This window comes from Panthera onca, chromosome B3 (genome assembly GCF_046562875.1).
Source record: "Panthera onca isolate mPanOnc1 chromosome B3, mPanOnc1 haplotype 2, whole genome shotgun sequence".
In the NCBI taxonomy this organism is placed as follows: domain Eukaryota; kingdom Metazoa; phylum Chordata; class Mammalia; order Carnivora; family Felidae; genus Panthera; species Panthera onca.
The window spans coordinates 68941216-68957610 of record NC_138344.1 but is presented as its reverse complement, the minus strand read 5'-3'; the positions used below and the strand labels follow the sequence as shown (position 1 = coordinate 68957610).

General features: G+C 41.7%; 1 protein-coding gene across 1 annotated transcript in view; it reads right to left on the bottom strand.

Moving 5' to 3' along the window:
- Positions 1 to 16395, bottom strand: part of RYR3 (ryanodine receptor 3) — a 524410-nt gene that overhangs the window by 120507 nt on the left and 387508 nt on the right. Inside the window, exons 44-46 of the mRNA XM_081795893.1 lie at positions 6830 to 7010; positions 5305 to 5413; positions 2758 to 2878 (exon numbers count right to left, since the gene is read on the bottom strand). Coding sequence (XP_081652019.1) covers positions 2758 to 2878; positions 5305 to 5413; positions 6830 to 7010 — 411 coding nt within the window. The remainder of the gene's footprint in view (positions 1 to 2757; positions 2879 to 5304; positions 5414 to 6829; positions 7011 to 16395) is intronic.

Here is a 16395-nt window from a genome sequence, read left to right as displayed (position 1 = left end):
CATACATAAGGAAGGAAAAAAAAAAAGAACAGAAATAAATAAGGAATGGAAAAGACACTAAAATGATCAACAAAACTAATACCTGACTTTTGAAAAGATAAAGTTGATAAAGATTTAGCTAGAATTACCAAGAGGGCTGAAATAAAGAAAATTATAAACAAAAGAGATGTTATAATAGATACCACACAAATATAAAAAAATCACAAGAGACTATTATGCTTAATTATGCACCAACAAATTGGACAACCCAGAAAAAATGGATAAATTCCAGACACACAGACCAATGGAATACAGTTGAGAGGCAGAAATAAACCTATGCATATATGGTCAACTAATATTTGACAAAGAAGCCAAAAATATTCAATGGGGAAAGGACAGTCTCTTCAAAAAATGGTGGGGGAAACTACATATTCATACTCAAAAGAATGAAACTGGACCCATAGTTACACCACTCACAAAAATTACCTCAAAATGGACTAAGGAAATGGAAGACCTGAAACTATAAAACTCCTAGAAGAAAACATAAAAGGTAAACTCCTTGACTTCAGTCTTGGAAATATTTTTTTTTGTATATGACACCAGCAGCACAGGCAACAAAACCAAGAATTAATAGGTGGGACTACCTAAAAGAAAAAACTCCTGCACAGCAAAGAAAACCAACAATGAAGCGAAATAGCAACCTACACAATAGGAGAAAATACTTGCAAACCATCCAACAGGGAGTTAAAATCCAAAAGACATAAGGAACTCAGAGAATTCACAAGAAAAAGACCCTAAACCCAATTAAAAATGGGCAAAGGACTTGAGGGGTGCCTGGGTGGTTCAGCCGGTTGAGCATCAGACTCTTGGTTTCGGCTTAGGCCATGATCTCAGTTTCATGAGTTTGAGCCCCATGTTGGGCTCTGCTCTGGCAGCACAGAGCCTCCTTGGGTTTCTTTCTCCCTCTTTCTCTGCCCCTCTCCTCTTGCACTGTCTTTGTCTCTCTCTAAACAAACACACTTTAAAAAAATGGGCAAAGGGCTTGAAAAGACATTTTTCTAAAGACATGAAAATGACCAACAGGCGCTCAAGAAGGTGCTCAACATTACTCATCATCAGGGAAATGCAAATCAAAACCACAATGAGCTATCACCTCATACCTATTAGAATTGCTATTTTCAAAAAGACAGGGGATAGCAAATACTGGCAAGGATTTGGAGTAAAGGAAACTCGGGTGCACTGTTGGTAGGAATGTAAACTGGTGCAGGTGCCATGGCAAACAGTATGAAGATGCCTCAAAATAATTAAAAATCGAACTATCATATGACCCAGCAATCCCCCTTCTGGGTATATTCCCCAAGGAAACAAAATCATCATCTCAAAGAGATATCTGCATCTGTATGTTCATTGTGGCATTATTCATCAGAGCCAAGACATGGCAACAGTCTAAGTGTCTGTTGATGGATGAATGGATAAAGAAAATGCGCACACACACACACACACACACACACACACACACACACACACACAGGAATATTAGTCAGCTATAACAAAGAAGGAAATCTTGCCATTGGCAGTAACATGAATGGACCTTGAGGACATTATGTTAAGTGAAATAAGTCAGAGAAAGACAAGTATTGTATGGTCTCACTTATATGTATAATCTAAAAACACTCAAATTATAGAAACATGGAGTAGAATGATAATTACCAGGTCATGGGGGAGGGAGAGTAAATGAGCAGATGCTGGTCCAAGAGCACAAACTTTCAGTTATAAGATGAGTAAGTCGGGGATCTAATGGTATATATAGCATGGTGACTAAGTTAACAATACTGTATTATATCCTTGAAAGTTGCTGTGAGAGTAGAGCTTTAATACTCTCAAGAGAACAACAAAAAAGGTAATTATGTAAGGTCAAGGATGTGTTAACTAAACTTATTGTGGTAAGCACCTGCAAAATACACACACACACAAAATCACACTGTATACCTTAAACTTACATAATATTATATATTGTAGCTCAATTATGCTGGAAAAAATGTGATATATCCCAAGGCATTTCCCAAACTTATATTACTCCAAACTTCTTAACACATACAGCAATTAAGGTTTTCTACAAAAATGTTCTGTGTAACACCAGTTTGGGAAACACTGTAATAGTCAGAGTCATGTTATCTTTTCAATTCCTCCAACTGCCAGGAGGAAACTGCCTGGATAGCAAGTGCAGTGACATGGAGAAATTGAATCCTTTTGGGAAAGTATAGGTTTTGCAAAGCTAACATTGATCGATGCCAAAGGTCATCTGGCAAGTAGCACTGGGTGAAAACCTCTTTATGTCCATGGACATGAGGTTCACGGGGCTGTGGTGGAAGGGAGCCTAAGTCAGGCCCTAGCCGTCTGCTGCCCACCTGGCTGCACAATCCGGGGACACTGAGGCAAAGGAGAAAGAAGGCTGAGGTGAGAGCTTTCATTGGTTCCATTCCATCAGCTTCCTTCCAGAGGGTTAGAGCACTCAGAGGACTGTGAGGTCTAGACTGGCCCTCCCCATGGGGAAAAGGGTACAGGAGTCTCCGACAGCAGACCAGAGGAGACAGCAGCTAGCTGGAGCCAGGAGGAGAGAATTCCTCATTGCCAGAAAAAGAGCAACCTTTCCCAGTGCTGCCTGTCCCATGAGTAGGAGCCTGGAAAGACAGGCTACCTACCAGTACACAGTCCAGCCCCTGAGCGAGTGGCCCCCTGGGAGACTGGCAGAACTCAGCCTTCAGCTGCTTCTCTTACCTTTGTTCAGGGAAGGCAGCTTCAAGGGGATGCTGATGATCCCAACCAGGTCCTCAGTGGGGACCAGGGAGCGCAGGATTGACCTGATCCGGATGGCTTCCCCCTTTCCTGTCTGGATAAGCTGCAATGCAGGGTTGGAGAATGACATAAAGGAAGTTCCCACACCCCTCACCACCCCACCTCCAAACCTCTGGCAGTGAAATAGTTCTCCTTAAGGGGTCGGTACCCTCCTGTATTTCTCTAATTGCCATAGATACTTATGGCCATGGGGAAAGAAGGGAGCTTTCTCTTTTGATTTTCTCGAGGAGGTGCTACTGAGGGAATAACTCTGAACAAGGAGGTCACTCGATTCCTTTGCTGTGATTACAGTGGTTATGCAGTTATGGGATCAAGTCTCTGCAGTAAATGTGCAGGCTGCTGGGGATTTTCAGTGTGACTGCAATACACGGAATTCTCAGTGGCCATGACAGAAGTGTTGACATTGTGGCCACAATTCCAGACTTTAGAATTCAGCTAAAATATAGAAGTTACTTATGAATTTCGCCTTCCTAAAAGTTTGATTAATGCTGGGGCTGGGGGTGGGCAAGAGGTATTGATAGAGAATGTCCTAGAGAATGTGAGTGTCTAAGCAGAGGTATCCTGAGATGGATAACCTGATCCATACGATCATGAATGAGCCAACCAGTGTGTACAGGTGCATATCCAGAACATGAGGACAGTGGGTAAGGTTCTGAGAACAGGCTCTCTGCTGCAAACTGAACTGTTACGAGCTCAGGATGGAATCTGCACGGGTGATGATGGCTCCTCCCCTCCAACCACCACTTATAGAGTAGGAGCCTGAGGGAAGGGTGCTGAGAAGGGTTATGTGTCAACTGTCAAGCCAGAGGGGCAGTAAGGAAGGAAGGAACTCCTTCCCAGATGGAACAGCTCTGATGGCTTACCTGTCCCACAATGCCGTCTTCGTGAGAATAAGCCAAATGTGTAACTTGCTTTCTCAAGTGATGGTCAGTGATGAGGGAACTGACACCTGCCTCATCCTGCCCCAAGACTGTAGAACATGCTAGTTTTTCCCTTCCTCCCTTTAAAGCTTCAGTTGTTGAAAGGCACAAAAATGGAAAGATGGGCTTATGTGGACGAGGCTGATTTATCACAGTAGGAACCGGAATCCTCAGTTAAGAATTCTGATCAGGCTCCCTTAGCAAGATTTAGACTTTCTTCTATGCACAGTACTTTTAACCTGGATTCTTCCACATTGGGATAGTTTCCCTACCCACTTGTAGATGGATTTGCAAATGGGCTAGACTGTGTTTTAGGCAGGCCCATGACATACTGGAAGAAAGAGAAGACTGGATACTTTAGTGCAGTGTCCTAACCTATAGGTTGTGACCAATTAGTGGGCTGTGAAATCACATTAGGGGGTTGTGACCTGCATTAAAAAGCATGAAGTAGATTAGTATAGAAAAGAAAATGTTAGCGTGCAGTGTCTGTAGGAATGGTAAATTTAGTTTCTGGAAAATATATATGTATATATGCATATGCATATATACATATATATGGTGGGTTGCAAGGTAAATTAAATTTCTTACTATGGCTACAACAATTTTTTTTTTTGGTCAAAAAGTTTGAAAGCCACTATTTTAATGAGTTCTGTCTTTTGTAAGAATTAAAAAAAAAATACAACATATCTATTGTTAACCTGTCAATGACCAAATACACAGTCTCATCAACACTAGATACCACTGTTTATATTAACCCAATCTGCATTGCAAACCACGTTTGAGAGATACCCTGGCTTAACCCAAATGCGGTGAGCAGTGCAGGAAGAGGCAGGCAGGCACCGGAGGCTTGAATGAGCAAATCAAACAGTTCTTTTAAGAAATGACCAAGTACATTTTTTAATGAAAAACTTTTTAAACTTTTCTATTTTAATAGAAAATGGAATTATTTCCTCCTTTCCTAATCATGTGAGGCCTTATGTGAAATAAGGTCACTCTCGCTCATCCCTGAGCAGAGGTGAAAAGGGAAGAGGAGGAACATAACTTTTTAGGACAGAACTGGAAGCATGAGAAGTCATCCCATAAAAATAGAAGCATCTATTTTTTTTTTTTTCCTTTTGCCTGCAAAGTTTACCTCTGGGAAATAATCACACATGAGCCAGGGAAAGAGACTGCCTTCCTGGTGCCTAACACCATGGGGCATTGGGAAAAGATGATTTTCCATGTGGAGTGCACCAGTGGCCACAGTCAAGAATCAAGTTGGTCACATTCTGGACAAATTGATGGAATGGAAACATAATTTTGGGGGGGCTTTTAAGACGGAATATGTGGAGGATGTGCCCAACTAGCGCCACAGAGAAATCACACAACACAGGGACTTGCTCAGGAATCATTCCTTAGAAGGCTGTGGCATCAGCTATGAGAGGTGGAAACTACTCTATTAGCTAAAAGGAACTGAGAGAAATGCCAGAGACTGAAGAAGAAATTACGTTCAGGAAATCTCCAGTGTTCTTTCGCTCAAGCCCCTCAAAGTTGCCCAGTGGGAACTCACATGCATTTCAGGAGCACAGCGGCCCAGGAGATCTATAAGGGCTGAATAGAAAGACATAATTGCATTGCCCATGTGCACGATCTCTTCTTCATATTCACCGTCCTCCGTGCTGCGGAAAGAGAACCAACATGGGGAAGGTGTGAGGAAGCCTGGCAGGTGTGGCCATGTTATTGGACATGAACTGCAGGACAATGAAACCCTCTGCTCATCCTAAGGGTCACATATCCTTTCCCTTGGACACCCTCCCTCCCAACAACGTGGTTTTACTCAGTAAGCTCAAAGGACCCAAATGTTTGTCCACAGAATTCCTAGGTCCTCTGAACTTCAAGGCCTAAGTACTGACATCAGCTGATCCTGCAGACCTGTGGAGTGGAGCAGGATTTCCCAAAGTTCCCACCAACTCTTCATTCCATTTTCTACCCTGAACGTGCATGGAAAGCATATTGGAGTAAGTCCATGCCCCAGCTCTGTTGGTAACAAGCTGTACGACCCTGGCCTCTGTTTCTTCTCATGCTACACAAGGAAGGTGGAGCAGCTGATGCTTTGGGTTTTTTCTAATTCTACCAGATCACCTACCAGAACAAATAATAAGCAAATGAACCCCAACTGCCTAGACAGGTACCCCTATGGGGTTATACCCACTCTCTAGATTCTGGGGTCTAATATAGAGGCTATAATAAAGGAAAGGGAACTGGTCCCAATACACAAGGACAAGACAGTCCACCAACCCACCAACTACATCCTGAACCCTTAAATACTGGGATTATTGATGCTGCGATTTTTCACATTCTACAGCTCTCTTTTTCTCTCTCTTTTTTAAAAATTTATGTATTTATTTTGAGAGAGTGAAGTGGGGGGAGGGACAGAGAGAGAGGAAGAGAGAATCCCAAACAGGTTTCCTGTTGTCAGCACAGAGCCTGACGCGGGGCTCGAATTCATGAACTGTGAGATTATGACCTGAGTCGACACCAAGAGTCGGACACTTAACTGACTCAGTCATGCCGGGGCCCCGTGCAGCTCTCTTTTTTTACCTGAGGAATCAAATCAAAACACTTTTGGGAGGGAAAGCGGAGAGTACTACCTCTCTGCAAAAGTGAGGTAAGGGATGAGGCACTGAGGTTTAAGCACTAAAGGGAATGGGCTGGAGGGAGACAGTGGCCGTAACCTTGGCCGGTCCAGCCTTTCGTCTCTGTAGCTTCCTCCTGTAGTGATGCCGTAAGGGAGGAACAGTGGGGGCTGAAAGAGCTTTTAGATGGCTCTATCTGCCAGTTGGTGTAAGAGAGAATAGAAGAGGAGACATGTAAGGGGTGGGGGAAGGTGATCCTGATCACTAGCCTTACTTGGGAGAGTCAAGATGGCAGTGTGCTTGACAAAGTGATTTAAAAGGATTTAACTACAACTGTAAAGAACCTGTGCTTTCCCCGCTAGGGAGAAGCTATGGACACTTCCTTAATAATCCATTTACTGACAATATTTGGGAGCTCACCAATTGTATCAGGCCCAGAAGGCAATTCCATTCACTTACACTTCTCTCTTATATCCCTGAGAGGGGAGGTCGAGAGCTGGGTTCTCAGAGATCTTAATGGCACCCTGCATGGCTGCCAATAGACCGTTTCCTCCTTCACCTCGCAAGGCTGGGCCGAAGCACTCTGGGCGTCTGATGAGCAGCTTGACCACGACGCTAGCATTTTCTTCCACACTTTCACCTAAGGAAAAGGGGCATTATTTCCTTTTCATTGGAAGGGACACCCCCAATTATTTCTAACTGATGAGGTGAGAAGAACAGTATTGGATTGAGTGTGTCACTTATTCTTAAAATTAGGAGGTAATACTGATGGAGAGAAAGGGGAGCTTTGATAAATTCGGTCAAAATCTGTTTTCTGAAGCATTAAGATTAACCATCATAGAACAGAATCTGAGTTTTAAGTTTGGGATTTTTGTACTGTGATTCTTTCACTACTATTTTGATCCTCAGAAAGCAAGTCTTCCACAGATTACTGATTCAGTCACAACTGACTTAGAGGACAAAGAACCTGACATGTTTACTACCTCCATGAGAAGCTGCTAAACGTATCTCCTTCCTTCCTCCAGAAGAGGTAAAATGTTAACTTAAGCTGACATGCTTCAATTAACATCCAGGGAAATAACATGGTAGCCCATGAACTGTATTCTCACGGACTATTAACACGTACTTCAGAACAACCAAGTCTGTGTGGATGGACGACAGACCTTTCTGAAATTTTTATCCAGCTTTATCCAACTTGATAAAACGGTCTTGGTTGTTCCTAAGTACCTCTGTGGGAAGCTGCAGGTTGAAGAACTGTATTCTGCTGGCATTTCTCTTTGGAAGAACATGGACCACTGAGACAGGGTTAATTTCCTGAGGCAGTGATTAAGCAGGGGAAGTGGAAAACTTAAGGGAGGGGTCCAGCCAGCGCCCCTCAGAGAGAATACTTGGTACCAAAAGCGGTTTTTGCAGCTTGTTCCAACAGCTTCATGAAACACACTTCCGGTCTCAGATGAAATCTTAATTTGTGTTGAGAAATTCTCTTTGGGCTAAGGCTCTGAGCAAAGACTTTTTTGATGTTGTGTATTGGATGAAGGCTGACGAAAATTTTTTCCATGAGATCATCAGATATTCTCGGAGGACTGAGTTCTAGAACAGAGGTTGTCTCTTGATACACTGCTGTGTTAATTATTTATTCTCGCATCAAAGTACTTCAAATCCTAGCAGGCTAAGTCAATAACTATTTGCTACCACAAAGTTTCTGTAGATCAGGAGTTTGGGAGTGATTGAGCTAAGTGGTCCTGGCATGGGATCTCCCATGAGGATGCTACCAAAATGTCAGCCAGCACTGCAGTCCCGCGAAGGCTTGACTGGGCATGGAGTACTGGCTTCTGTGCACACACACACACACACACACACACACACAGCTGTTGGCAGGAGGCCTCAGCTCCTCACCATGTGACCTCTCTGTGGGGCTGCTTGAGTGTTCTCACCACATGCCAGCTGGCTTCCCACAGAGGAAATGATTGGAGAGAGTAAGGCAGAAGCCGCAATGCCTTTTACAACCTTGTCACATACTGTCACTTCTGCCATATCCTATTCATTGGAAGTGACTCACTGAGTCCAGCTCTCACTCAAAGGGAGAAACATCCATCTTTCGGAGGGAGATGCACTGAAGAATTTAGAGACATATTTTAAAACTATCACAGGAGTTCTGTTTAATGAAAACTTTTAAGAATCAACTTAGAGGCGTGTTGTAAGCAGAGCAGAGCATTAGAATGGGAACTCAGAAGCCCTGGCTTTCATTCCAGCTTTTTAGCAAATCAGTGTGCAAGTATGCATGGTGCACAATCTCCTTGGGTCTCACGTCCCTGTTGAGATACTCATGCAACTTCTAGTTTTTTGGAGTCAATCTATTAGTGTAACCTCATACAGAAATTTCTCCCTCATGTCCAGAGAATCAAAGGGGCTGAGCTTGCTGTCCCAGGGCTTCAGATTAGCTTGTACTCAGCTCTCATGTGCACTCACACCTGAACACACTTGATTTGACTCATGGCTCCAGAGAGCATACAGTACAACCCAGCTGTGGTCCTGGCCTAGAGCTCAGCCTGCTGACATCCTCTTCTCATCCAACTGTCTAAAGTACAAGTAAAATTCAAGATTATAAATATACACCATGTAAGTTTTAGAACTGTGTAACTGGATTCAGAAAAGATTCCATTACACTGAATTTAAATAGTCCGCTGGCATGCATTTACTGTTTTATAGCTCGATCCTTCACAAGACTAAAATTCTTATAAAGAGGCTTTCCTCTAGCCAGATTATGGAAAGGGACTAAATGTCCATCAACTGACGAATGGATAAAGATGTGGTTTATATATACAATGGAATACTACTTGGCAGTGAGAAAGAATGAAATCTGACCATTTGCAGCAATGTGGATGGAACTGGAGGGTATTATGCTAAGTGAAATAAGCCAGGCAGAGAAAGACAGATATCATATGTTTTCACTCATATGTGGATCTTGAGAAACCTAACTGAAGACCATGGGAGAGGGGAAGGGGAAAAAACAAAAGTTACAGAGAGGGAGGGAGGGAAACCATAAGAGACTCTTAAGGACTGAGAACAAACTAAGGGTAGATGGGGGGGGGGGGAAGTGGGTGATGAGCACTGGGTGTTGTATGGAAACCAATTTAACAATAAATTATATTTTAAAAAAGAGGCTTTCCTCCAAGTTCCATCTAATATATAAAAAAGAATTTGATCTTATTAAAACAGAATCCATGTGAAGAAAATTCTTAGGAGATGGCAAAAGGGCACAATAATCACAGTAATGGTATGGTGGAAAGAATCATTGAAGGAGAGAAACCAAGGAGATGTTCAACAACGTTGAGCAACCTGTGGAAGATACAACAATGATGCCAAGTCCTAAGGCCATGTTTTCCTATGAGTCAACTATGAGTCAAACCTAGCATTTATATTTGATACAGTTTAATACAGGATACAGGAGGGACACTTAAAGAAAAGCACCAGGAAAATCAACATATTTGAGAGCAAATAATCTTAGTTACAGATACAACTCACAGCTCACTACTTTCAAATGTTGTTGGCCTCTATAATTTACCAGGTGTCACTTATATCCACACTCCCAGTTGTCATTTTTCATTGTAAGAATAACGAAGCTAAAACTGTAAAATTTTAAGTGTCAAAAATGGCCAAAAACCTCCCATCCTGTTATTCAAACTTATTTAAATATCATACTCTGATTCTTTCAGTTCTCAGGGTGGAAACACTTGTGGATCAGCCATGATCTTTACCGGCATGCTGAAATCAACCTAGCTCTTCTTGCCACAGCGATCAGCATCATGGAGTTAGATGGAACATGGACCACCATGTGCAAGAAAATGTGAAAAACTAAGACCGTGGGTTCTATATTGAGCTTGCTATTGAAATTCATTCACCAAATTAACCTTATTTTATCTGAATCTCAGGGCTTCAAATCTAAGCTAATTGAGTGAGCTGCTACAACTGACCCAGAAAGCCATCTCTTGATTACTAAATCGTAGACGTCTGTGGGGGATGCAGAGAGCAACCTGCAAGAGGAAGGAACTGTAAGCAACCATTGTTGCTAATTGGAGAGAGGACCAAGGAAGAGAATTTCCAATGGCTTCAGAAGGTAGAGGAGATGGCATAATTAGGAGAGAGTACATTCTATTCCTAATTACCTGTAGCTCAGCAAACCAGACTGTCAAACAAATCCACTGTGGGGAAGCTGAATACTGACCTTGAGGGCATTTTTTTAAGGGAGCAAGAGATCTGAGGTAAACTAGTTTTGCCCAGGGGCTTAAACAATGTTTTTACTTGAGTTCCAAAATGAATAATGAGCTTAATAACTGTGTGAATGTTCTCAGTGCCTTTCTTCAAAGGCTCTCAACGCTATCTTTACATTGCTACCTTCTTTTCAACATTCCTGAGAAGTCAGATGGAAATGGCTGTGATTCTCCCCCTATCTGACCCTGAAGCAGTCATTCTCACCACAGGGATGGTTAGTATTAATGCAATGATTTTACCTACAGTCCATAGATTTTCTTACTCTCAATATTCTAACTACAGTCCTTGTTTCAAATTCCTTTGCCTGGAATGCCTTCTTCCTTCTCATTACCCTAACATAAACCCTTGACCTACGTAGCTCCCATTCATCCTTGGAAGCCCTAGATGACCTGGTCTTCTCAAACACCCTGCCCTCTTCCTGTAATCATTGAACACAAGTATAATTAATAAATTGTTTGTATTAGTTTGTGTCTGTTTTTGTCACCAGATTGTCTATGTAATAAGAACAGAGCCTTATGTCTGCATTATCTAACCCTGTATGCTCAAGCATCTTGTTAACATCTGACACATAATAGGCATTCAAAAATATTTTTGAATAAATGAACAGACTCCATTGAGACTCAAGGCAGAGACTTGAAATGACTGGATGGAAAGTTTGACAGTCACTATCCATTACTATATTACTAGATCAACCGTCAGCCTTTGTTTACAAGCACCTGGGTTGTTCATTTCTTCAGATTTCAATTAGTCTTAAGAAAAAGAACATATCCTTCATCAAGTCATACTGTAGGAAGAACGAACACTGGAGGCCTAGCATGAATGCATCTAGAGTGTCTTAACTTATAGTATCACAAGGTAGGGGCGATGAGCAAGACCCAATACCTTTTAATTGTAAGTGCCAACTTTAATATGGTTGTCGGCAATTTGCATGAACCAAGTCATTGCAAGTGTTTAAGATATACGATCTCCTCCTTAGGGCTTTCTAATCTGTGGAGGGAGGAGCTAGGGATAGGTCAATAAACTACTATGGCAGCCAGACAGCAAATGAGGAACTGTTTGCCCATTTGGTCATTAATTCAACCATTCAGTAAGCCCACATTACTTGCTAGTCACTGATCCAGGACCAGTGGACAAGTATTGTAGAAGATGGTCAAGCCTAGACCCTGGAATGAGATAAGTGGAACAGAGGAACTCTACCTGGTCTATATACCTGCAGCAGAGCTTCTCAAATATCTTGCAGATAGTGCAGCAGAGGCCAATTAATGCCTTTCTAAGAGTAGAAACCGGGAAATCAGTTTCTATGCAGCTGAAGTGGTCCAGGTGGAAGATAATGATAGCTTGAGGTAGGATGTGGCCAGTGAAGATGGAGAAAAATCAGTCGATGGCTTTCAGGTAACTTTTAGACATTGAATCTACAGAATTTTAAGTGATTGAATGTGGGGATAAGGAAAAAGTCTGAATTAAAGATGCCACCTAAGAGTTTTGCAAAGTCAGTAGTGCTAGCTAGGGGGATGGGGAATCTAAGAGAACAAGTTTAGGGTAGATATACAAATTAATCCTTAAGATGTTCAAAATTTGAAATGCCTATTCATCCTTCAAGTAGAAACATCAAGTAGGCAGCAGGTTACACAAGTCCGGGGCTCAGGGAAGAGAAAAAAGGATGGGAATGTACATTGGGGGGATCACGAGCAAACATGTGGAATTTAAAGCCAAGGGACTGAATGAAAACCTTGCAGGGTGGACTGGTATAGTAGTCCAGAAATTTTAGAGACTGGTATTTAACGCTAGAATCATGCTAAAATGTTGCCCATGCATCTAGAGTTTGGATCCACATGGCTTTTTCATGAAATATGTTAAATAAAATTTGCCTAAGACTGAAACCTGGAGTCAGAATTGAGGTGTGTTCTAATAGGGTAGAGTCCACCTTTTAAATATGAGCATTCTCACTGAGTTAATGAAAATCAATTTGTGATGGGTAGGATCATTATACTGCCATTTTGTGGGAATAATGTTGATGAAGCAGCTTTAGCCTGGTTTTACTATTTCAGTTAAAATCTACATTATGTAGGTATCAAACTTCATTTACCATTGTTATTAAGAAAATGATTGATAAAGAATCCATATACCTATGGATTCAGGACATTTGGGCTCATGCCAAAATGCTCAGCCAGCACCACTGCTGGGATCCCACAAGCAGCAGTGGGGGAGAAATGCTGAATAATTTACTTAGCATGAAAATAACAAGGCCAAACAGCTTTTCACCCCAGTCAGATTTCCTCATTTTGGTGCTCTGGGCGTTTGTTTGCCATTGGCTTCTTTATGTGAGTAATTTATTTTCTATTACTTGTGCTGTTTTGACCATCTATCTCTGGGCGTTTATAGTTTCACTTTGAGTTTCTATAGATGGAGCCACATTTCCTTGTCTTTGTCACTATGAGCCTGTCCTGACCCCAATGACCAGTTTCTTTCTTCTGAGGCACAGAGATTCAAGAAGGTCCATTGGGAGAATTGGACATTGGATAGAAGCTATAACTCAGACGTTAAGTACCCAACCCCCAGTAGCCATATCTCATTTGTAACCCATATTGTATCTTCTCTCACCACAACAGCCTGAAGTGTCTCCTGAGTAGAACACTGTGATGTTGTTTATAATCGTCTTCAACTGTTATGTAAATCTTTTACTATTGGTCAGTTTTTCAAAAGTTTGCTGACTCTTTCCAACTGTATTATTTTTTTTTTAAATTTTTTTTTTAACGTTTATTTATTTTTGAGACAGAGACAGAGCATGAACGGGGGAGGGTCAGAGAGAGAGGGAGACACAGAATCGGAAGCAGGCTCCAGGCTCTGAGCCATCATCCCAGAGCCCGACGCGGGGCTCGAACTCACAGACCGTGAGATCGTGACCTGAGCTGAAGTCGGACGCTTAACCGACTGAGCCACCCAGGCGCCCCTCCAACTGTATTATAAATGTGAGCATAAGAACAATGTCTAACACATTTTAATCCTGATCATCCCTAGTGTTTAGTACCAATCACACCTAAGAGTGGTTATTACATCCTTTCTGACTCTAATAAATACATGGATGTAAATGAACCGGCTGATTTTTTAAAGCATCTTTATCTACTGTGCCCTTCAAAGGTACCATGCTACTTGGTGCTTTTGACTTTAAAATTTTTTTCCAGCTTGAGATAAAATTGATATATAATAAAAGATTAATGTTTCCTAGTTCAAGCCAATCAGTATGCTCTCACCACACTACTCTGTTATACTATGTCCATTTGTTTCTCCAAGATGTTGTTCAACACTTGCCTTTTTCCCCAGGTATTCGTAGATTCACTCTACCAGATTCCAATATGCACTGTCACTTTTGGCATGTCAGTAGACCCATGTGTCACTCTGTAGGGTTATGGTTGATTACAAGGTTTTTAGTAATTATTCCATGTACGTTTCCGATAATTCCACTTAGGTTTGCTCTGTTTCCTGCTTTATGACGTCAGGGCTTTTAGGTCATGTCTCTTATTACATCTCATAGCCCCTCACATACGCTTCACGTGTCACATAATGGATCCCCAAGTTATGTCCACTGATGACAAATCTTCCTAGGGAAATATTCAGCAAAGCTAGGAATAGTGTGTCCCTCACAACTAAGTTTATAGCCTGGGGAAGATATCACTAAAATACTCCAAGGACTCAAAAAAAAAAGCACAAAATAACTGTCCCTTCTTCTTGTGGATTGGTAAGACATCTTCCTTCTTGGAATCTACATTAGGAAGGGATTAATCAGATACCTAGACAGAGCTGTGTCTAGACTGGTTATAAAGTTTACAACTGCTGGGTAAATATAAACCTCTCAACTTCATTACTCCCACAGTAAAACACAACTCAAGGCTTCTGAGCAACCTAATAAAAAAATGGAGAAAATTATAGCCTCAAGAAGTTCTTTTAAAGACAAATCTTGTTTAACAAGATTTAAATCAAACATTAAGAGAGACTAGGAAAATAATGCTAGAATTTTCCAATTCTATTATTTTGATATGGCAAGAGCTTTTGATTTGGCTTAATTTAAAAAAAAAAACAAAACATTAGTGCCAAACAGTAATTAAATAATGCCACAATTTTTGAACATCTCAAAGGAGAAAACACTGTTTCTCCTTATTCATTCATTAGACTACACTACCAAGACAATACTGCACAATAGTTGAGTAATGTTTGGACTCTTGGGCCAAATTGTTCTATTTCAAATCCTACTTCAAATCCTGCTTTACATCCTACTAGCTGTGTGATTCTGGGCAAGGCACTTAATCCTTCTAAGCACCTGGGTCTTTCTCTATAAAATGAGGAAGATAACTATACCTAGGATTTCTGTATTATGTAAGTTAACACATCCCAATTTTTTAAAGTTATTTATTTTGAGAAACAGAGAGCAAGCATGCAAATATGGGGGAAGGGTGGGAGGGCAGAGAGAGAGGGGGACAGAGAATCGGAAGCAGGCTCTATGCTGACAGCAGACAGCCCAATGTGGGGCTCAGACTCCAGAACCATGAGATCATGACCTAAGCTGAAGTCAGACGCTTAACCAACTGAGCTACCTAGGTGCCCCCAATCCCAAAGCGTTTTGAACAGTGCCTGGCACATGGTAAATGCTCAGTAAATGTCAGCTGCTCTCATCACCACCATCATCCTCACTAACTCTATCATCACTCACTACCACTCACCACAGTAACCCCTACCCCCACTATGGCAATCCACCACCCAACCATCACATCCCATCATCACCCACTGTGACCACCCACCATCACTCATCACCCCCCACAACCATCACCGCACTTCTCATCACTAACCACCACCCACCTCAATCACCCCAAAACCTGCTATGACCACTACTCAACCCTCATCTCCCCCATCAATATTACCCCTCACCATCATCCAACATCACCACCTGTCACCACCCACCATTACCCATCATGACCACTCTTATCATCTACCATGATCACCTATAACACCTTTATCTTTCACTGCTGTGTAGATGCCACAAAAGGGCTGGGAAGTCCTTTCTAATCACCTTTTAGACATAAAAACTTACAGAGGGCTTTGAGACTCCCAAATAATCCATTTATGAAAGTCTTTCCATTTCAAATGCCCTAATACTCTTGTAAGGATCATAAACAACAATGACAACTAACATGACTGCAGGCTTACTATGTTTCTGGCACTGTGCTAAGTTTTCCACAGATTATTTCATTTAAGTCTTAAGACAGCTCTGTGAGGTATATACTACGGTTATCTCTACTTAACATACATAAAAAAACTGAGGCTAGGAAAGTTTTAGTAATGTGCCTAAATTTACAAAGCAGTAAGTGTTGTGCACTATATTTGCTCCTCAGACACTCCATTCTCGGGCCCAAAGTCTTCCATAACACTCAGCTGTTTTTAAAGCACTCTTGCTCCTTCTTTAAGGCTTCAATAAGATTCTAACTTTTTCTTTCTCATATGTTCCATCTCTCTGTTTTTCATGCTTTCCCCTGTGACAGTCTACTCCCACCGTTTCAACTACAGATCTGCAAGTCTATTCAGTCCCAATCTGGTCATATGAAACTAGCATACATCAGTGTTGGAATGTGGGCAATCTAGATAGGTGCATAGCCAGTGGATTCCTTTACCTTCATAACCTATGTAGACAATCCCTCTAAATGACTCATAAAGCTCTTGATCTTGAAAAGGTGGCCAAGATGAATAAACGAGTCCTGCCTTGA